This window comes from Podarcis vaucheri (genome assembly GCF_965113315.1).
Source record: "Podarcis vaucheri genome assembly, chromosome: 12".
Lineage (NCBI taxonomy): Eukaryota > Metazoa > Chordata > Lepidosauria > Squamata > Lacertidae > Podarcis > Podarcis vaucheri.
The window spans coordinates 64,732,968-64,755,862 of NC_138750.1; the positions used below are offsets into that span (position 1 = coordinate 64,732,968).

Sequence of the window (22,895 nt, forward strand, 5' to 3'; positions counted from 1 at the left end):
CCCTGCCTCCTGTGGCAGGGAGTTCCAGAGTTTAACTGCACCGCATGCATGAAGAAGTCCTTTCCTTTAGCCTGTTGTGAACCCTTCAGCTTCATGGGACGACCAGGAGTTAGGAGACAGGGAGGAAATTGTTTCTCTGTCTGCAAATCTGCCTTTCCCCAGGGCAGACCAGATCCATACTGCCTGCTTTCTTTTAGGTGCATTTCCTTAAAATACTCTACTATTGGAGGGCACCCCAGGGGTCATCCAGCCCAACCCCCTGCAATGCAGAAATCAAATCCACTTCTGGGTGCTGCTTCTCCTGGCTCCCTGAAGCAGCAGCAGCAGCAGCGCCCTGACCCCCCTGCGGAGCAGGCCAGTCCAATGACCCAAGAGAGCCTGGCTGCCAGGAAAACGGGGTGGGGGGGCGATTCAGAAGCGGGCCCCTGAAAGGGATCCTCTACCTGAGAGGGCGAGGAGGCAGCTGGGTGCCTGGCCTGCGGGGGAGGTCCGGGTGCTCCTGGCGCAGGTGAGATGCCAAATGGAAAGGGGGAGGGAGATGATGAGTCAAAGTGGGTCAGGATAGGGAGGCACAAAGAGAGGGGGGCAGGGAGAGGTGGGGGCAGAAAGAACAATGAAGCAACACTCGAGGCAAATGGTCCCAATGGGGGTGGGGGGAGAAGATGAAGCCGGTGGAGAGGGGAAGGGGTCCCTGGGCATGCGCAGAGAGCTTTTCCACCCCACTAACAAAACCCCAGCTCTCCACATTTGGGTGGGGGACCATGTAGAGTACCAAAAAGGCCCATTCCCCACTGCCTGTACCCCTCCGCGTTTGGGAAAGGTGCAGATGGGGGGGGGGATATGGTTTTATCCCTCAGGCCGCCCCCTCCCCAGCCACCACCTGCCCCCCTTTGGGCTCTCCAAGGGAGATGGGGGGATGTGTTTAGGCAGCCTTGGTTCGCAAGGGCCTGAGCCCAGGGGACTTGGGGGGGGGAGGAAGCGTGAGGGGGGGTGTTTGCCACTTTACCAGGTTGTCGCTGTTGCTGCGATCCGCCTGCTTCCTCGCCTGGTAGTAGCTGAGAAGTTTGTCCCGCAACACCTGCCAGGCAGCAGAGGGGTGGGGGGAGAGAGGCAGAAAGTGGGGGTCCCTGGCTGGCTGGAGGGGGGGGAGAACCTAAGAAGAGCCTACTGGATCCAGCCAACTGCTCACCTGGTCCCGCCTCCTGTCCTCAATGGCCAACCTGGTGCCCATTACGGGGAACCAGCAAGCAAGATTCGAACACGAGCTCAGCTCTCCCCTCCTGGGCCTTGGAAGCATCTCCTGCCTCCGACTGTGGAGACAGCGCAGAGCCGTCCTGGCCAGGGGCCACCAACGACCCTCTCCCCCTCCATGCCTTTGTCTGATCCTCTTCTAAAGCCCTCCATGGCCTCCTGCGGAAGGGAGTTCCACAGTTTAACTTCCCTTTAAAGGAAAATGGACCCCTGACCATCAGGTCCAATCACGGACAACTCTGGGGTTGCAGCGCTCATCTCGCTTTATTGGCCGAGGGAGCCGGCGTACAGCTTCCGGGTCATGTGGCCAGCAGGACTAAGCCGCTTCTGGCGAACCAGAGCAGCGCACGGAAACGCCGTTTACCTTCCCGCCAGAGTGGTACCTATTTATCTACTTGCACTTTGACGTGCTTTCAAACTGCTAGGTTGGCAGGAGCTGGGACTGAGCAACGGGAGCTCACCCCTTCGTGGGGATTCGAACCACCAGCCTTCTGATCTGCAAGTCCTGGGCTCTGTGGTTTAACCCACAGCGCCACCCGCGTCCCTTTAATCTGTCCTAAACCTTCTGCCACTCAGCTGCATTCTAGTGAGAGAGAAAAACCTCTGTCCAGAATGCATAACTTTACAAACTTCTATCCTGTGTGGCCTTTTCTCCAGCCTCAAAAGCCCCAAACTCTGCACGATTTAATCCGAATCCTCCTGAGCAGCCGCAGAGTGCCTTCCCACAGCAATGGCGCTTCTGCCCCCCCCCCGGCCTCTCCATCCCAGCTTCCCCCTGCCCCCCCCCCCCGCCCACCACTCACCTCATACAGGTAATCGAAGATCTCCAGGATGGTGAGGAGGCTGGCGCCAATGAAGAGGCCCATCTGGCCCCCAATGTCCCCTGGGGGAAGGCAAACAAAGAAAGGTCATTCTGCCTGAACCCCCCCCAATTCCTCCCCCCCGCCCTCCCTGGGGCCCCTCACTCACCCAGCAGCCCAGCCACTTCGTAGGCCTTCTTCTGCTCGATGGTCTCGTAGTTCAGCGCTTCGAAGAAGATGTCCAGCACCAGAAGATTCTCCCTGAGACCAGATGGGGGGGTCAGAAGAGGCAGGCAGGGGGGAGCCCTGGGCTTGGCCAGCCTCCATGGAGGGCCCCCCTCCCCAGAAGCCCTTGGGAAGCGCTCAGGCAGGGCTGGGAGGGGACGCCATTGGGCTAGACTGCCCCTGCACATGGGGTCCCCATTTGGGGGCCATTCATTGGGGGGCGGGTTGCATGGAACTGGAAATGTCCATGTTGCCCCAACTGTGGGAGAGGGTTTGAGCCTCGATGCCAGAGGAGGTTTTGGTGGATCTGAATTGACATCTATACCAAAAAACGACCAGCTTAAGCAGCTCTTTGCTGGAGATGTCATAAGGACAAAGCCTCTATAGGCATAGGCTTTGGACAAATATATTGATATTTGGAATGAGTTGGTGTGGAACGGAGGGGGTTATTAGCAACCATATAGGAAGAAGGGGGCTGGTGCAGCCTGGGGGGCAGCCGTAGAGGGGGCCCGGGGGGGCCCTCTACTCACGCGATGTACTGCTCGCTGCGGTTGTACTTCTTGGCCAGGTACTTGGCGGAGGCCTTGCTGGGGATCTTGACCACGGAGAGCTCCTTGCCGTAGCGCACCGTCTCGCAGGGGGTCTGGCAGGAGCAGAACTCGTTGTCCTTCTCCACCAGGAAGTCTGGGGGGGGGGGCGGATGGGGCCGGTCAGGGCTGGCCGGAGAGGGACAGGAATCTCTCTCCAGCCCCCCGCCCAACCCAGGGGTCCAGAGGGGGCTCCATGCTTACCCAGGGCCGGGTCGGCACACTCCTTGTACTGCTCCGGGGTGCAGAGGTTGGCGTTACCTGGGCACGAGGAACAGCGGTTGAGGCAACGGAGGCACGGGGGGCAGCAGAGCACCCACTTTCCTGCATCTCCCAGTGAGGGTGCTGGTCATTCGAGGTGCCCTGTAGGGGGGGCACCTGGGCCAATCAATGCCAAGGGCCTTTGGGAGGGTCCCCTTGACCCACTGCCACCCCCAAAGTGCGGCAGGCATTGCCAGGGCCAATGGGGTGTGTGTCCCATTGCAGGGAATTTGACTTGATGATGTTTGGGGTCTCTTCCAATTCTACCAGTTTACAATTCATTAGAGGTTTCTAAATGGAGGTCTGGGTTTCCTTAGCTGCAATTCCCGCATTGTAGGGGGCTGCCCTAGATGCCCTTTGGGGACCCTTCCAGCTCTCCAATTCTTGGAGATGCCAGAATGACCATCCAATGACATGTCAGCCTGAGTATGTGGACCCCAGGAGCCTGCCCGGGGCCACAGCCTCCCACGTCTCCAGCAGCCCAGATTTGACGCCCGTCTCTCCCACCCCCTGCCCTGAGCCCATCCCCCTGCCCCCCACCTGGCATGTGCACCATGCGGCAATTGCAGTTCTCGGCCAAGTAGCGCGTCTCGCAGTCGATGCGGCAGGCGGCCATGCTGTAGTTGGCAAAGAAGGCAGACTCCACGGGGTTCGACTTGCAGTCACCCCACGGCGGGGGGAGGTAGAAGAGCTGTGGAGGAAGGGGGAAAGGGGGGTTGGCTGACCCCTCTCAGGACCTCTGGTGTCCATCGTCACCCCAAGACCAAGCCCCCCCTCTCTGCCCCACAGCTGTACTGTTTCCTAGAGAAATCCCATAGGAGACAGCAGGAAAGGCTGAGAGCCAGGAAGCTGGCCCTGGGAGTGGGCAGGGGGATGGCGCTGTCCAGAAAGCCCGGCCCACAAGAGGGGCACATACCCTTTGCTGCTGGCAGGAGACGAAGGTCTGGAAGCCGGGAGCCACGCCAAAGCCCAACTGGTCGATGGAAGGGGGCTCGTTCTGGCTGTGGATCTGCACCTTCACCCCAGCTTCGTAGGAGGTCTCATCTGCAACACAAACACAAGCGCCTTGGGGAGAAGGAAAGGGCCGGATCCTGAGTGCGGGAGGGACTGGTGCTGCTGGGTGTGGAAGGAAGCAGACGGGCAAATGAGATGGAGAGAAGCACATTGTCATGTGAATGTGTGATAGGAATTTGAGCTCTTAGATATATGCTAAATGTTCCTAAGTGTACCAGCCAAACGTGTACATAGATCAGCACAGGAAGACTGACCTGGAACCATTTTTGATTCCCAAACTGTCCCAAACTGAGCAAATGTCTTCTCTGCAAGGTCAAAGGAAAATGGAAAAGGCACCCCATTGTCTTTCCCTTCACAAATCCTGTCTTAAGGGTATGTCTGTGTTTGAATAGGGTGAGCCTGTGACCTGACTCAGGAAATAAGTATTTATCACTACAAGAGACTGGCCAGGCTCCCCAGGCAATCCAATCAAGTAAGCAGGCAATCCAATCAAGTGACCATTAAACAGGTAACCTGTCAGACGATATAAACAAGTCACTCAGATTTCTGTTGTAGACCACCTTTTCTGTGATGTAGGTATGATGTTTGTGGGGGTGGTCTTAGGTTACACCCCTTCTGTGATGTATGTATGATGTTTCTGGGGGTGGTCTTGATCTACAAGGTGGCAATTTCAAAAGTCTTTATAAGGCCTTGCGTGCCATTGTTCTGGGTTCCTCCTCTCTCCTGCGGGTGAGGGAAACACCCTGTTGCAACAGATCAATAAAGGCCAAGCTTACTAGCTGCTTTGCTTCTCAATATTCTCTGCTTGGCCTGTTATTTTCTCCTACCAATAGGGAACCTACGTAAGGGCTCTATATGGGCTCTTGGATACCCCATAAGGGAAAAAGGGCAGATTTTTATTGTTTACAACATGAACCCCCCTGAGATTTGCAGATGCGGGGAAGCAAATTTAATAGTTAACGTGTGGAACTCCCTTCCACAGGAGGCGCTGATGACTGACAACCTGGATTAAAAGAGGATTAGGGAAAGTCATGGAGGAGGAGAAGCCAATTGAGGGCAACTAGCCATCATGGCTACGATGTGCCTCCACGGTCAAAGGCAGCGGCACTTCTCAGTACCATCTACTGGAAGCCACCGGAGAAGAAAGGTCTCTTGGGCTCAGGTCCTGACTGGGCCATCGGCCGGATCCAGCAGGATCTCCTTCTTGTCTTCCGTCCCTGGGCTCTGTGCTACCCCTGCTCTGCTTTCTCTAAGACAACCCACCACCCGACCCTCTGCCTCTTGTCTCCCACCCTTTTCTCCACCCGAATCTGCCCAGCCCCACTGAACTCTGCCCTAAGCAGGAAGTCAAAGAAGAATAGAATGGTAGTGCTGGGACCCTGAGGGTCATCCAGTCCAGCCCCCTGTGATGCAGGGATTTCAGTTCAAGCATCCAGGACAGTTGGCCACCCAACCTCTGCTTAAAAACCTCCAAGGAAGGAGACCATCACCACCTCCTTCAGGAGACCACCCCACTGTGGAACAGCTCTGCCTGTCAAAGTTTTTCTGTATGCTTAGTCAGAATTTCCTTTCTTGCAACTTGAAGCCAAGGGTTCGAGTCCTTCCCTCTGGAGCAGGAGGAAAAACTTCCTCCATCTTCCATGTTACAGCCCTTGAGATATTTGAAGACGGCTCTCATTTCTCCTCTCAGCCTGGAGATACGGGCACAGCAAAGAGCCTGAGAAAGTATCACTTTCAATGGGCCCGCTTCTCTCAATGGAAGGGCCGATTTATCAATGAACAATACTTCGTTCAGATATGATTCTAAAACGTGAATCAAACAAATATTCTGAACAAAACAGGCTCTGGGAGACCCTCCCAAGTCTAGCAGGAAATCCCTGATGTTTGACAAGTACCTGTTGAATGGCCCAGCAGGGCATCTTCTGTGTATGAATGGGGAGCTCTGTGACAGTGGATTCTGGAGGCCAGGCATTCACCACTTCAAAAGGAGGTCTCAGCCTGGTCCTTCTCCGGTATGGCCAGGCATCTGGATTGACAGACTTGTAGATATGATGGAGAAGCAGGAACGCTGAGCATGACCCAGTTTACATAACCACCATTTATGTTTGTATCTTTTGGGAGAGGACTCTCAATTCCAGGGTGATGGGTTTGAGCCCCACTGTTACGAAAATTACTGGGGGGGCACATCTTTAAAGTTGTTAAATGTTGCAAATATTATGCATAAATGTATCCTTTTGACTTGACAGCTCAGGGAAGTTACCTAGCTTTAAAAATCATATAAAATCAACTCCTTTGCCAGTTTCCTCCATTCCACCGCCAATTTGCTTCATTGGCCAAGGACTTGGAAACCACTTGATCCCCACCATAATCCCTCAAGCAGGAGGTCATGTACTCACAGGAAAGTACTCATAGGTGTCAATCGCTGGGCAAAGGCACTCCTCCGGACTTGCCCAGGTGACAGACTATGCAAACCAAAGTTCTAATGTCCTCTTGTAGTAGGTGCTTATAATGTTTTTCCCAATACATATCCTGTATCCTGTTGCCCCAACACATTCCTCCTATGTTCATCATGTATAACCCTCCCCTTTTCTGATGTAGCAATGATGTAGTGATGATGCTTAATGAACTGTATGCTGGGATAAGATAGAATTTTTTTAAAGTCCTTGTCACCCCATCCTCGGGGTTCAAAATTCCTCTTTGAACCTGTTGCATAATAAACTTTGGTCTCCTGCTATTTGCTCCGGTTGGTGGCTGGACTCCTTCCTTTATTCCGCAAGGACCCACGGGCTCTGCCCGATGAGCTGGGGGACTGAGCAGCCTCGCATGTAGATTTTTCCATAACACCCACATTGGGCGAAAGATTCCTGCATTCCAGGAAGTTGGACCAACTCTATGATTTGATGATCTTGGGTGGTCTTTCTCTTATAATTTCTGAATGCACAATGTTCAAGGCTCCACTCCTCCTTTTGCAACAGACCAATAAAGGGCAGCAGCTTGCCTTGCCTCCTTGGTGTCGCCTCCATTTGCATCCCTGACCGATAGCGGACCTCAAGGGGTCCCTTGGTGGGGAGCTGGGCTGTAAAAGCCGACCTCCAATTTATTCTTATACAGTAACAATAATAAAAGTGAAATGGGAGTTTAGGAGCAGAAAGAGGAAGAAGGAAAGGGGGTCTCCTTCTGGGCAGCCTGGAAGCTTCAGGGGGCTGAGAGAGCCCGACACCCCTGAACCCCACAGAGGGGGCAGAGGAGGATTCAGCCAGGCCTGGGATATTGCTGCTGCAGGATGAGCCCCACTAGACAGGAAGGAGCAGAGCCTGAGTAGCTCTCAGTGGCTCTGAAGTCCCCAGGAATTTCTCCTGTGGGAAGATTTGCAGTCAAAGTGACAATTAAGTTAGCTCTATAATCATAAGAAAGGGTTAAGACTCTTAGACAGGGATAGGCAACCTAAGGCCCGTGGGCTGGATCCGGCCCAATCGCCTTCCCAATCCGGCCCGTGGACGGTCTGGGAATCAGCGTGTTTTTACATGAGTAGAATGTGTCCTTTCATTGAAAATGCATCTCTGGGTTATTTGTGAGGCATAGGAATTCGTTCATTGCCCCCCCCCCAAAAAAAAATATAGTCCAGCCCACCACATGGTCTGAGGGATGGTGGTCCGGCCTACGGCTGAAAAAGGTTGCTGACCCCTGCCTCTTAGAGTTCCCGTATTCCTAGAAAAGACAGATCTGTGGTGTCATATCCCCTACATCCCGCGGCATTTTAATTTTTCCTCCTTCCTCCTTGCCTCCCTTCCTTCTGAAGCCAGCAACTGAGAAGAAATACATGCCTGGGCTTTGCTCAGACCTCAGATTCCGTTTTGGAAACAAATTTTGTCTTTTCTAACTTAAGACGTATTTTTACCTGCATACTGTTTTGATGCATTTGCTGCCTGCATGGAAATGTAAGTAAACCTTTTCATTTATCTTACAATTGTGTGCGCTTCAGTCTTAGCAATGGGGACAAAGAGGGGAAAGTTCAGCAGACCGCAAACAAACAGGGACAAAAAGGTGTGTTTGACTAATTCCTAGCTTCCGGGAAGCTGCAAAGTGCCTAAGTGGTTTTACTCTGCTAAAAGGGCTTCGCAGCCTGTTTATTCTCATATTTCTAATACATGTGCGGGACAGGAGATTTAAATTTTAATGGACAGATTTAATCTTCAATCCACCTCCATCGTCTCCTGGGACCAAACAGGACCCCCGTGCCCCCCCCGTGCCCTCCTCCGACCCCTCACTCACCCGTTTCTCCCCAGACAGGCAGGTACTCATCCTGCTGGATGTTCAGCATCAGTTCCAGACCATTTCCCGTTCCGCCCTTGACCGTGGTGAGGAGTTCGTGGCCGGGAGCCCCCGAGTTGAAGGTGTAGCACTTTCCCAACCGGGTGAAGATCTGTGGGGGGGGGAGAAGAAAGGGGTGGCGTGAGGAGGAAGGCGGAAGCTGCCTTGCACCAAAGCCAGACCATGGCTCCATCCACCTCAGTATTGTCTACACTGGCTGGCAGCAGTGGCTCAACAGAGTCCCAGGCAGGCGGTGCTCCCATCCCTGATTGAATCTTGAATCCAGGACCGTCTGCATGCAAAGCTAGTGCTCTGTGACTTTTTTTTTTTAAAAAGCCAAGTTTATAGTCCTCAAGGTTCTAGACAAAGGGATGCGCTAAACAGCATAGAAACTGCCTTGGATTATTGGTCCAGCCAGCACTGACTGGCAGCAGTGGCTCTCCAGGGTTTCAGCCTCAGGGGAACCTTCTGGCACTACATGGGAACTGAACCCAGGACCTGCCCCACTGCGCCTGGCTTCAGCTGAGCAGGAACCAAACCCACAGAGAGGAGCATTCCTGTGGGGTCCAAAGGGCCTCAGAGACCCCTCCCGCTCCTCTATCGCCTGCTTTCTTGCGCAGAGGGGCAGCCAGGAGGTCACCCACCAGGACCCCCAACCCCCTTCTGGTTGCCCTTTTGGGGCTTCTGGTATGGAAGGTGGGGGACCCTCCAAGAGTCTGAGAGGGAGCAGGGGCCCCCACCAACTCTTGTCCCCCCTGACCATTGGCCAGGCAGACTGCTCCCCCCCCCAACATCAGCGGGGGCACCTCTGGCTGCCTGGCCCTGGGGGGGGGGGAGTGGCCTGGGAAAAGTTTTTCTCCCCCTCTCTGAAACTGGTGGACATTCCATAGATTGGATTCTGTGGATTTATTTGTGCAATGCTGAGTTAATCTGTGGAACTCCCTCCCCCAGGAGGCAGGGAAGGGGAAGGAAGTAAGAGTCCTGCTCTCTTCTGCCTTGGTCAGATCACACCTGACAATCCTGTGTCCAGTTCTGGGCTGGAAGGTGGACAAAGGAGGCCGGCCAAGAGGATCAAGGGCCTGGAAGCTGTGACAGGAATTTATGTATAGGTTGGGGGGGGGTTGCCCCTCCAGCAGATATCATGCACATGCAGCCCACTACCAAAACCAGCACAATCACTACTGTGACTTTTGTGATTTGTCCCCACAAAACACTTCATCACAGTTTCTTCCTATCTATTCAAAGGGCTTCTGCTGCATGATACCAAATGTAAGAATTCACTGATAAATGCATCTATGGTACTGGCTCACTGGGAAAACTTCAGAAATTCATCTAGACGTGTGAGCTCAGCTCCTCAGCAGCCCCTCTGCCTGAGGGATAATCCCTGGCCTCCTGATACCTGAGGGCCAGACAGGTAGCCATTCCAGAAATAACAAACCCAGATGAAGGCAAAAGGGTGTGATGAACTTGGCTGGGAAACAGGGAAATGTAAAGATCTCTTTTGTTACACTTGATGGGTGCTTGTTGGAGGGCAAGGGGAACCATGGGGCAGGGTCCAGGATGCTCAGATTCCTGCCACCAGACCTCCCCTTTCATGGTGTAACAGTGATGTAGTTTGTGGGAGTGTAATATGGGGATGAGCAGCTAATAAAAGTTTGGGTTCTCTTTTGTTCGGGGCTTCCATCTCATTCCACCTTGTGGCAGGTGGGAGTCCTTTCGCGACAGTCTTCAATCAAGACCAAGCCTCCTGGCTGCTGTTTTGCTCTGGGATTCCTGGCTGGGGTCCTTGGGTTTTTTTGTGTTTTTTTTGGCCCTCAGATTTCTCCGTTAACGAAGCCAAGCCTTATGAGGAACGGTTGAAGGAGCTGGGGATGCTGAAGCTGGAAAAGATTGGGCTGAGAGGAAACATGAGGGCCATCTTCACATATGTCTGTCACATGGAAGAGGGAACAAACTTGCTTTCTCCTGTTCTGGAAGGTAGGACTCGAACCCATGGCTTCAAGTTACAAGGAAGGAGATTCCCACTCAACATCAGGAAGAGCTTGGAGGGGCCTCCCTTGAGAGGTTGACCTCTCCTTCCTTGGAGGTTTTCAAGCAGAGGCTGGATGGCCACTGGTCATGGAGGCTTCAGCTGAGATTCCTGCCTTGCGGGGGGTTGGAATAGATGACCTCTAGGGGTCCCTTCCAACGTTACAATTCTACGATTCTATGGCCACCAACTTGGACAGCTTTAAGAGAGGACTGTGCAAATTCCTGTTCATTTTGAAGGCTCCTTGCCAGGGTGACTCTTCTCTGCTCTCGACTGTCAGAGGAAGTGAGGCTTCTGAACCCCAGTTGCTGGAAACCCAGAGAGTTGCTCTTGAGTTCGAATCCTGATTGCGGTTTCCCTTTGGCCACAGCGAGAACAGGAGGCTGAGCTGCCCATGGAAGTCGAGAGGAAGCAGTGGGGAGGAAATCGATGACCCAGGAGGGGCTGGGCGGCCCCAGAGTCTCCTTCCACCCCCAGCCCCCTGCCAAGGGGCTGGAGCTGGCCCTTCCCAAATCTTGCGCAGGGCCGTTTCTGCGGCATGAGAGCCTCCTCTCTGGCCCCCGCTGACCTAAAGCGCACTGCCCCCCCCCGTCCTCCACGCCATCGTCCGTCTCGGGTTGCGCTGACGCTGCTCCAGCCTCTCGCAGAGTAACAGGAGTGGCCTTGGGGACCAGGCTGGGCTGGGGGGGGCAGAAGGGGGGCAGAGGAGGAGAAGCAGGAGGAGGAAGAGGTTCTCTGCTGGAGAGGAGATTGCCAGGAGGAGGGAAAGATGACCAGAGGGGGGGGTGAGAAGCAGGAGGGGGCAGCTCAGGGCAAGCCCCCCAGCCCCAATGCCCGGCCCTAGACGCAAACCTCTGGGGTGCATTAGAGACTGAGATATCCTGCCTGAGAGAAAAGGGGGTGATGCTCATCTTTCCACCCAGAGGTGGGGGGTCTCTGGCTAAGTGGCTTCATTAGCCGTCCCCCTCGGCCTCCCCAAGGGACCCCCCCTTACCCTCTGCTGACACCCCACAGAAATGGACCCCAAATATCGGCTGCCATCCAGACTGAGCCCCACCGGGCATTTCAATTCCCGTCTTTTGAGGCCTGCTCTCCTCCTTCTCCTAGCCTCTGACAGAGCTCTAGAGCTGGAAGGGCCCAGAGGGTCATCTAGTCCAACCCCAAGTCAGGCAGCCGTGGCAGGTAAAGAATCTCTGACAGACGCAGAATTGCACAAGGGACTCCCAGAGGGCATCCAGCTGAACCCCAATGTAGGAGGTATGAAGCTGGGGGGTGCCAAATTTGGGGGTGTGGGGGTGTGGGGAGGCCCAGGAGAGGGGACTCACGGCGGTGAAGTTGTGGGGGCCGCACTCCCGTGTCCCGAAGCGGCAGTCCAGGAGCATCTCCTCCAGGCTGTGGGCCGTGCGCTCCACAAACTCCTTCATGTCGAAGCGGGGGGTGGGGTAGAAGCCGAGCCCCCCCTCGTCCGGCCTCCCCAGGGCCCTCAGGTACTCGGGGAAGGCGGGGGCCTCCACGCCCAGCAGCTCCTGCCCCACCCAGTGCAGGTCGTTGCGGGTCAGGCGGGAGCGGCGGACGCGGTTGAAGTTGCAGAGGGTGACGGCCGGGAAGAGCAGCAGGCGACCCGCCTCCTCGTCCAGCAGGGTGACGTGGTGGAACTCCTTGTAGTACTGCACTCGCTCGCCCACCTGGTACAGGAAGATGCCCAGCGCCAGCAGGACGGCGCCCGCCCAGGCCGCCCGCCGGGGGGTGAAGGGGCCCGGCAGGAAGACGTGGGCCAGGCCGTGCAGGGTGCAGCTGCCCGCAAAGGCGGCCAAGTCGGAGGGCCTGGGGGCCGCCTCGTCCGTTCCGGGTGCCTGCATGGCCCTCGGCAGTCGGGAGCTGCTGCGGGGTTGTGTTTCAGGCCCCGGAGGGAAGCTCTGGGCAGCAGAGGAGGAGGCAGCGGCAGCTGATCCCGGGCAGGTGATGGAGGAGGAGGAGGCTGCTTGGCCCAGGGCCAGGGGGGCAGGCTGGCCGGGAGGGAGGGCCAGGGAGCATCCTGGTACTGGGAGGGCAGGCCGGGAGCCAGGGAGCTCCGGGAAGGAGGGGAGGGCCCTGGGTGCTGGGGGTGCTGTGCTCAGGCCCCCCGTGGAACTGTAGGATGCTAGAACTGGAAGGGACCCCCAAGGGCCATCTAGCCCAGCCCCCCCCGCAAGGCCAAAGGACCACTGACAGATGGCCACCCAACCTCTGCGTAAAGACCTCCAGGGGAGGAGACTCCAGGGGAGGGTCCTGACAGTGATTGGCTGGATGCAAAGGTGTTGTAGGAATTTATGTATAGGTTGGGGGGGGTTGCCCCTCCAGCAGATATCAGGCACATGCAGCCCACTACCAAAATCAGCACCATCACTTTTGTGATTTGTCCCCACAAAACATTTCATCACAGTTTCTTCCTGTCTATTCAAAGGGACTTTGCTACACGATACCAAATGTAAGAATTCACTGATCAATGGATCTGTGTACTGGCTCACTGGGAAAACTTCAGAAATTCATATAGAGATGTGAGCTCAGCTACTCAGCAGCCCCTCTGCCTGAGTGATAATCCCTGGCCTCCTGATACCTGAGTGCCAGACAGGTAGCCAGTCCAGAAATAACAAAGCCAGATGAAGACAAAAGGGTGGGATGAACTTGGCTGGGAAACAGGGAAATGTAAAGATCTCTTTTGTTACACTTGGTGGGTGTTTGGTGGAGGGCAGGGGGAACCATGGGGCAGGGTCCAGGACGCCCAGATTCCTGCCACCAGACCTCCCCTTTCATGATGTATTAGTGATGTAGTTTGGGGGGGTGTAACATGGGGATTAGCAGCTAATAAAAGTTTGGGTTCTCTTTTGTTCTGGGCTTCCATTTTGTTCCACCTGGTGGCAGGTGGAAGTCCTGTCGCGACAGTCTTCAATCAAGACCAAGCCTCCTGGCTGCTGTTTTGCTCTGGGATTCCTGGCTGGGGTCCTTCGTTTTTTGTCCAAGGGAGCCCAGAGCATGTGTGTGACATCATGCGCACATGTGAAGTCACATGCCACCGCAGTCGGAGGGCCCGACAGAGCTCTCCACCACAGTGGGAAGGCCCCATGGAGTCGCCCCTTTGGGCACCCGCAGTAAAAAAAATTGTGGGTGCCTCAACACCTCCAGAGATGGTGCCTCTGTGACAGGGTCTAGTGAGCAGGAAGAGGCTGGGGCAGAGAGGAGTGCAGACGCAGAGAGAGAAGCCAGAGAGAGAAGCGGAGGCTGGAGAGGAGGGAGACCAAGAGGCAGAAATGAGTCTGTTGGTGAAGAGGTGTGGCTGTCTCCCCCCCCCCCCCCGCGCAACAAGCTCTCCTCCCTGCTGGTCTCCCAGGACCAGGAGAGGGGTGAAGAGGGTGGAGCAGAGACAGACTGGGCGTCAGAGTCTCCAGTTGCTTGGGAAGGGCCACGGGGGGGGGGGAGGAGACTCGGAAGGCTGTGGGAAGGAAGGCCTCCCAAGTGCCTCATTGGGGCGAGATCTACTGGGAAGAGTTCCTGGGATCACTAGGCCTGGGCTGCTTTGTCTCGGAATAAAGAGTTTCAAGAAACAGAAGTCCAGTGTCTGGATCAAGGGAAATAAGAGACCCACTCTCTTCTGCCTGGATCAGACCACACCTGACAACACTGTGTCCAGTTCTGGGCACCGCAATTTAAGAAGGGAGGTTGACAAGCTGGAAGGTGTGAAGAGGAGGGAGACCAAGAGGGTCAAGGGTCTGGAAGTCAAGCCTGATGAGGAGCGGTTGAAGGAGCTGGGACTGTCTAGCCTGGAAAAGATGAGGCTGTGAGGCTGTATCAGAGCCACCTTCCAATATCTACAGGGCTGCCACATGCTGGCTTTCTCCTGCTCTGGAGGGCAGGACTCAAACCAATGGATTCAAGTTGCAAGGAAGGAGATCCCGGCTAAACATTCAAAAAACCTTTCTGACAGTCAGAGCTGCTTGGCAGTGAAACAAAAGGGGATGAACTCTCCTTCCTTGGAGGTTTTTAAGCAGAGGTTGGCTGGCCTCTGTCAGGGATGCTTTTGTTGGCTGGATGAGCTTTGGGTCCCTTCCAGCTCTCTGGTCCTACGAGATGACTTCCCTGACACCAAGTGATGAGTTCTTGCTCCCAATGGCTCCATTCTAGCTCTGACCACCAGAAAGTTCTTCCTGCTGTTGAGCCAGACTCTAACCTTTGTGGGATCTGAAAGACGAACATATTTCCTAAGGGCATAAGCTCCAAAAGGCTATGGAACTCTCAGCACATTGCAAAATGAAGAACTGAGCATGTGCACTTAACTTATTGTCTTTCACTCACTTCCTGCCTTGGCCCAGCACGATTTAGCAAAGCACAATTTAGCGCTTCTGCGCATGCACAACCGCTGAAACCCAGAAGTAACCTGTTCTGGAACTTCCGTGTTTCGGGGGTCCACAACCCAAAAAAACGCCACCTGAAGCATCTGTAACCCGAGGTATGACTGTATATATTTGCAATACTTCCCACCCCCTCATGCAAATAAGTATGGGTTCAAAGCTGCAACCAATCTTAATCTGGTCTGTTATTTCATGTTTAGAACCCCAACGTCCCATTAAAAAAGGGAAAAGTTGCTCCCACTTTCCAAAGGCGGCTCAGTCAAAGAAAATGTTAAGCCTACATTCAGCAATACATTTCACTGGGCATTTTGCCACATTCTTTCTCTCTCTCACACACACATACACAAAAGCACACATGTTGTTGACAGTAGAAATGATGCACACGAGAGGAAGTCTGAGAGCTAAGCAAAGGCTGAAGGGGGGCATGGGATTTTCAAGGTGCAAATGACTCAGATTCTCAAATATTTGGGCTGCAGTCCTAACCCCAGCCCCACATACCTGGAAGTAAGCCTTGCTGAATTCAATGGGACTTACTTCTGAGTAGGCACAGGAGTGCACTGTCAATCACTGTGAAAATGGCATTTCAGAAATATGGCTAGTGGGCGGTTGGTGAGAAAGACAAGGGAAGGTTTCTTGGGGGAGGGAGGGTTTAAACACAGTAAAAGCTCTGCAAATCCATGGCTGGATTGCACAGTCAGAATCTGCACATAAGATGGGTGAGAGACGCCCCCGGCCTCCTTCTCCTCCTCTTCCCCCTCCCCTTTGGGGCAAAGCTCGAGATCTGCTCCCCACCAGCACCAGTGCCAGGCAGGTGGGGCCCCCTGCTTCGCCCCAGTGCACAGGTGAGGGGGCAAGGCAAAGCCAGGGATGAAGCCCCATCTCTCCTGTCTTTTTCTCCCCCCCCCCGCCCCAGTTCAAGAGCCCTTCCGGACAGCAAAACATGCCCCCTGCCCCCAGTCTGCTGCCATGTTCTGCCCCCAAACACCCTCCGCAAAGCCCACAATGGCAGAAAGCAGGATGGCCTCTGTGCGCTGCACCAACCCCAAACAGAAGGGGAGAGGGGGGGGGCTGCACAGACAGTGTGAGGGGAAGGGTCCCTTCCAACTCCTGGACCTGCTCTGCAGAACAAGAGGAAGCCATTGTGTCCTGGAGAAAGTCTGCTCTCCAGTCAGGTGGGTGCCCTGCACAGTTTGATGCCTAACTTTGCTTCCAGGTGGGCTGCAGACGGAGGTTTTATTCATTTCATTTTTTGAAAGAAAGCTCAGGCTCCGGGGACTCGAGTCCTGGTGCCCTTGCTCCAGCTGCACCCTGGACGATTCAGCTTTGGGGAGGAGGCAGGGAGAGGCCTCCCAAGGACCTAAGGAGAGCCTGCGGATCAGGTCCAGCCACTCAGCAGTTAGAGCATCACAGCCATCACAGTTCATAGCCATCGGTGGCCTTCTCCTCCTCCATGAATTTGCCTAACCCCCTTTAAAAGCCATTCAGGTTGCTGGCCATATCTGCCTGCTGCGGGAAGGAGTTCCACAGTTTAACTCAGGAAGAAAGGCTTTCTTTTCTCTATAAAAAAATTCCTTCCAGTAGCACCTTAAAGACCAACTAAGTTAGTTCTTGGTATGAGCTTTCGTGTGCATGCACACTTCTTCAGATTCTTTTCTCTGTAACTGAGTTCTAGGAGGTGGGAACGAGGCCAGTTTTTGCTTAAAAACATGCAAAAACAGCCAATAATGGTTAGAGTACCAGACTAGGACCTGGAAGAAACCAGGGTTCAAATGCCCACTAGACCATGAAGTGAGTGGCCATGAGGGCAATAGTTGAATCAGGTGCTTCATGGAGAAGTACCGTATTCTGCGCTCCATAAGACACACTTTTTTCCTCCTAAAAAGGAAGGAGAAATGTCTGTGCGTCTTATGGATCGAATGTGTAGTCCCTGGAGCCGAATTGCCCAGAGGAGAAAAGCATATCATGCTCTTTTTTTTTGAAAGAGGGAAGGGGGTGTTGAAACAAAGCCGCTGGTTGTTTGCCGATTGGGGTGGGAGATAAGGGACTATAGAGGAGGCTGCCTGGGAGGCAGGGGGGGGGTAAAAGCCCATGGATCCTCAGGATTTTTGCATTGGGTCACCCCAAATTCACCATCAGATCACATGTCTGTGGCCACAGCACGAACCACAAAAATCATACATCCACTATTTCGTTCAGAATATTTTTTTTCTTGTTTTTGTCCTCTAAAAACTAGGTGCGTCTTATAGTCAGGTGAGTCTTATGGAGCGAAAAATACGGTGCTTCTTTTTAGAATACAGAGAGTTTTATGATGGCAGCCCAGAAACAGGCTGTTGCCCAGCTGCCTCCCAGGGAGGGGCTACTCAGCAACTTTCCTACTCTGAAGTGGCAAAACTTGCAGGAATTATTCAAGGTAATTGAGTCTCAGTCTGTCTGCAAGGAATCCAGGCAGGCAGAGCGGAGGAGGAGGAGGGCAACGCGAGGCTCTGGGATGAAATGGCTTAATTGTGCAGGGAGCTCATTTGCTGGGTGGCAGATTTATCCCCCCACCCCTTGAGTCTGGAAGGATCAATAGTGCAGAAACACAGAGCTAATTGCAGCCGGTGTGTTTTTTTAAAAAGCAAAGGGTGTTTGTGTGAGAGCGAATATTGGGGAAGGGATAGGAAGTGGCTCAGGGCGTCTGAAAACATGCCTGCAGAAATCGATAAATCGATGGCCTCTTCTGCACAGAAAAGCAGAAATGGGTGAGGGGGCCAGATCAGACCAGGAACGGCCCCTGGTTTCTCAGAAAGAGAGATCCAGAAGGGCAGGTGCTTTCTTCCTTTTTTTGGCTAAGGGAAGAAACTGCCATGTGTGTGTGTGTGTGTGTGTGTGTGTGTGTGTGTGTGTAAAACCACACTCCGGGCACCTTCCTTGGCAGGCTGCCCCCCCCCGCTGGCTATCCAGCTGGAGCCTGCAGGACCCTTCCCCACAGGCGACCGGGGGGGGGGGGAGGGAGCAGCTGCTGCCCTGGCAACAAGCTCAGTTGCCTTGAAGATGGGCAAAGTCACCATGGCAACGGATTGTCCCAGGAAGGAGTGGATGTTGTCAAGGCAACGGGTGCTTTGGAGGAAGCGCAAGGGGGGAGAGCTGTGGGCAAACTGCAGAGGGCCCCCTGGCTGTGGGGCAGGAGACTCTGGGGTCTCCTCCACTGAGCCACACCTTGGGGGCAGCTTCTTTCAAGGCAAACTCAGGGCCCCCCCAGCCCCCAAAGCGCACACTAAAGCAGTTCTCTCCCCCTGTGCATTGGCCTCCCCACTGAGGTAGACTGCCTCTCGCCATGGGGGGTCCATTTCCAGCTGTCGTGGCCAATGGCAGTTAATAAACCTGTTGCCCCCAAAAGGGAGACTTTGCATGCTGCCCCCCCTGCAAAGGAGTCCCTGGTTGCCCCCCTGGCAGAAGGGGCCACTGGACTGGGCCAGGTGGGGGGGGGAGGTTTTCTAAGAGGTGGGCAGAAGAGGGGAGGAATTTGGGGGTCCAAGACAGAAGCAGGGTCATTCCTCTGGGGCAGGGGGGTGTCCCAGTGGCAGGAAAAACACAAACATGGAACTGAAGAGTTGGAAGGGACCCCCAAGGGCCATCTAGTCTTCCCCTACCAGCTTCCAAGCCTCAGGTGTCGGGGGGAGGGGGCCTGGCAGAGGAGCAGCTGTCCTTTCCACCCATTCAACGCCCCCCACTTTCCAAGACGCCCCCAGCCTCCTTGGGGCATGCAAAGCTGTGTGCAGGGCCAGCATTTCATAGTTTTTGGGAGTGCTGGTGAGAGATTTGCAGCAATACCTTGGGATACGTTTAAGATGAACTGGAAAGCTGGAGTGTGAGGGGGGGGGGGTCTCTGTGAGGAGGAAGAGCTGCCCCCTCCCCGGCCCAACCCCTCCCCAATCTGACTGGCTTCACAGCGAAACTTCGTAACATAAGATTTTAGGCCTCCCTAGTCCAGCCTCCTGTTCTGACAGGGACTGGGCACAATGGGGAGACCACAGGAGCAGCCCTCCCCCCTTCTGTGGGATTGGGAGACATTGACTGTGGAGGCAGAGCAGAACCATCCTGTGTGGAGCCCCCCAGAGCCCCCTCCCCCCCGCATGAACTGGCCCAGTCCTCTTAATGCCACCCTGACCACAAGTGAGAAGGGCATCAGCTTAATGGGCACCCAAGTTGAGACCCTCAGGTGCCCTGGAAGCCGAAATGAGGGCAGTTGAGCCCCAGCCTCACAGAACCAGACCCAGCAGCAGCCTTGACCCAGACCCTCGTTTGAGGGTCCATAAGCCCCTAAAACGGTCAGGGAGCCCCAGGAAGGACAGAGTGGCAGCTGCTCCCTAGACCTTTTGAGTCCCAAGCAAACCCCACTGGGGTCCCACTCAGTGGTGCCAACTCTAGGGAGCCCTGGGTGCCTGGGCACCCATAATTTTTGCAGGTGCTCTGACGGGGCTTCCAGTTTCTACCAGATGTCATGTCAGAGGCCTGATGCCCAATGGCAACCTCTGAGGTGACGTCGGAGGCCCTGTGAAGTCACATGATGCTGCGGGTGCCATTGGGCTCCCATAATCTGGGGCCCAAGTTGGCGGTGCCCGTGGCCCTGCTTCGCCCAGCTGTGCTCCTAGACTGAGAGATGATGGCACCAGGTTGGCTCTGCTCTGTGCCCAGGAGGGGGAGTCCTGCAGCCCTGAGGTGGCCCCACTGAGGAATCTGCCCCCCCAGTCCCAGACAGGCAGACACCCCCCTGCACAACGCCTCTCTCCATAGGAGCTAAACCCTGGGGGCCAAGGTCCCTTCCGCCCCCCAAAAACTATTTGAGGGGACCAGCCCCCCCAAAGTTAATGAGCATTGCCATTCAAATGGTGTGCCTGCACTACGTCTTGTGGCCAATTATAAGGGGTGGGGCTTACCAGCCCCCCCATATTTTATTCAAGCTGCCCCCCTGCCCCCCCATGGCCTTAGCAAGGCCCTGCCCATCCCCCTCACTCCTGCTCTCCCCATGGCTCTGCTGTCCTCCCACCCGATCCCTTAGCTTCCTGGGCCTCTATGTGCCCCCCCCGAGTTCTGCCCCCCACCTCTTTTGACCAACCAGCCTAGCATCCCTCACCTCCGTGTGGGTGGAATGGGGGAGGGGAGGCAGAGGATCAGACTCTGCAGCCCCTGAAGTGAGGGACCCCCATCAGGTATCCACTGAGACAAAGCAGCCCCCACAACAGCCCCCCCTCAGTGGAAACAGCTCTGCCCCTTATAGAGAAACCCCCCATGGGAGCCAACTCCTGGGGAGGCCGGGGCCCCACAACACTGGTGCGCATTGCCACTCAAATGGGGTGTATCTGTGCCATGCCTTGGAATCAATCATGTGGGGCAGAGCTTACCTGGCCCCCCCAATATTTTATTCAAGACGTAACCCCGTTTTGCATCTTCAGCATCTGGGGAGGGGGGCCTGCTGGTTCATGAGATGGGGCTTTTGCTCATGGGGTAGGGTGGGGGCTGATCTCGCTCCACTTCAGGGACTGGGCCTCTGAGCCGCCCAGCCCTGGGGAATGGCTGGCTTCCTGTTTCTCCCCACCAGAAGACCCCCTTCCTCTCCTTGACAGCTGCTCCCTGCAGCACCCTAAGCAAGGCAGCCCTCTCTGCCCTCCTGTTCACCCCCCAGCTCCCCCACAAGCAGACCTGCCTCCTCTTGCAACTCTCCCAGGTGCCCCATTGTGCCAGGAGCAGAGGGGGGTGGCCATGGCCCCCACTGCAGGGCTGCTGTGCTCCCTTTTCAGCTGGGGACCCCAAGGGACCTGCCTCAAGAGGTCTCAGGGGAGATGCAAGCCCAGCTCTCACTGTCTCCAAATAGCCTTGGTCCAGCTGAGTCAACCACGAGGCTCCCCCCGCGCCCCTTTCATGGCACATTGATGCCCACTGGTGCTCAGGATGGTACAGGGGCAGGTAGATGCCACCCCCAAGGCTGTTTGCACCCAGGACTGGTTGGCTAGAAGCTCTCAGGCCAGGTCTGTCTCCAGCTAACCAAATCCTCCACCTCCCCTGCAATGTTCAGGCTGCCTTGCTAAATGCAGGCTTCTTCCTGGGATGGGGCCACACCCCTCCCCCCAACACCCCACATGGGCCCAGAGGAGCGAAACCTCTGATGGCACAGGGCAGCCCCAGGCGCAGGCAACGAGGGCCCTGGGTGGAAGAGGGAGAGGAGGGTTTGGGGAATGCCGGCTGAGGTGGCGATTTGGCTCCCCCAATCCTGAGTTGTGCTGGAAGCCAGGAGTCCTGGGTTCAAATCCTCCCTGGGAAGGCATTTGCTGCTCTTTGCTGGACCAAGCCCCCAGGGCTGAACCAAATTTAGCTGCCTGAGGCAAAGGGCAGGGTGGCAGCCCCTACACTCCCCCCCCCAGAGAATCCAATCCGAGCTGACTGCTGCCCTGACCTAATGATGAATTCAAGGTATGCATGCGGTTCCCCGGCCCAAAATTGAGAAGATCTATAACGGAGAACATCCATTTGGGCGTCCCAAATTTTGGGCACGCTGAGGTTCCCACATTATCAAAGATGTCCAAAGTCTGCCCCTTCCTGGCCCCAAACCCTGGTCGGAGGAGAGCGTCCCCCACCCACAAAAGGGGACAGGTGTGTCTCGCTCCTCCAGCAGGTGGGACCCGCAGGAGGAATTGCCAGGGGGGCTGCTTGCCCCTCCCTGTCCCGGGACCTGGCCTCCCTCTGCCCTACAGTAGGACCACTCGTCCCAGCAACCACCCCTCAGGAGAGCCTCCAGCCGGATCCGGCCCGCGGGGGGTAGCCTAGCCCCGCACCCCGTTCCCTCAGGGCCACGCAGCCGGCGCCCTCCGCGGGAAACGCGCAAGCGGGACGGGAGCGCGGGCGCTGCGCGGTCCCCCCTCCTCTCCCTGCGGCCCCCTTCCCCCGAGCCGGTCCGCCCCTCACCACCGTGAAGTTGCTGGCGCTGCAGTTGGCGCCTCGGAAGGTGCACTGCCAGAGCATCTCGGCCAGGTCGTGCCCGGTGCGGTTGTAGAAGTCGGCCATGTCGAAGGGGCGCGCCTTGAAGCCCCTGAAGTCGGCCCGGTCCCGCAGGGCGGCCCGCAGCTGGGGGTCGCCCCGGGGGCCCACCTCGTGCCGCGCGTCCAGCAGGGCCAGCAGGTCGCCCACGTGGTAGAGGTCGTTGCGCGTGATCCTGGAGAAGCGGAACTGGTTGAGGTTGCAGAGGGTGACGGCGGGGAAGGTGAGGTTGGGCGCGGCCACCTCGTCCAGCTTGGTGACATGCGGGTAGCTGAGGAAGTAGGCGACGCGCTGGGCGCAGACCAGGGCCAGCAGCGCCAGGGAGCCCCCGAAGGCCAGCGCCCACAGCAGGCGGCGCAGGGAGCGCGGGCCGGGCGCCACCAGCTGGCTCAGCCCGTGCAGGGACGAGCCGCGCGCAAAGGCCCGCAGGCCGGGCAGCAGGCGCTCCCCGCGGGCCATGCCAGCCCCGGGCACCTCCCGCATCATGGCATCTCCCGGAGGGGCGCAGCCGCCGCCGCCGCTCAGGCGCGCACCCCCCGCTGCCACGCGGCGCGCTCCCCGCTGGCCCGGCGCCCTGCGCGGCGCTGCCGGGGGGCTCCCTCGGGCGCAGCGCCCATCCCCGGGAGGCGAGGCGAGGGGGCGGCGGCCTCGCCCTCCCCAGTCCCCGCCACGGGCCGGGGGTCCTGCGAGCGCAGCCTCGCCCTCCTGCCGGAGAAAGCCCCGCGAGGGCGCAGCGCGGGGGGCTCGGCGGTGGATGCGGCAGGCTCCGCTGCGCGCCTCAGCGGCTCACTGCCTGCGCCGCCGCCGCCGCCTCTGCCTCTTTCGCAGTCTGCGGCTCCTGCTGCTGCGGAAGCGGCTCCGCCAAGGACCACGCCGCGCAGGGAGGAAGGGGCCTCGGCCAGCCCCCTCCCCGCCCCGCCGCCAGCCAGGCCCGCCCCCCCCCCGGGACTCCAGAGCGCCCTCCTTCCCCTCCGAGACGGAGGCTCCGGCAGGCAGCAGGGGGACCCAGGGCGGCTCT

At 56.6% G+C, this 22,895-nt stretch overlaps 1 protein-coding gene across 1 annotated transcript; it reads right to left on the reverse strand.

Moving 5' to 3' along the window:
• Positions 1-424: 424 nt before the first annotated feature.
• ASIC3 (acid sensing ion channel subunit 3) lies at positions 425-22,363 on the reverse strand (the record flags this gene model as incomplete). The annotated part of the gene is made up of 10 exons (XM_082192485.1): positions 425-499; positions 1,007-1,078; positions 2,055-2,134; positions 2,221-2,312; positions 2,807-2,960; positions 3,068-3,124; positions 3,665-3,815; positions 4,041-4,168; positions 8,411-8,561; positions 21,806-22,363. 10 exons carry the CDS (start codon positions 22,361-22,363, stop codon positions 440-442), a joined length of 1,503 nt encoding a protein of 500 aa, XP_082048611.1. The 3' UTR covers positions 425-439.
• Positions 22,364-22,895: the final 532 nt, after the last annotated feature.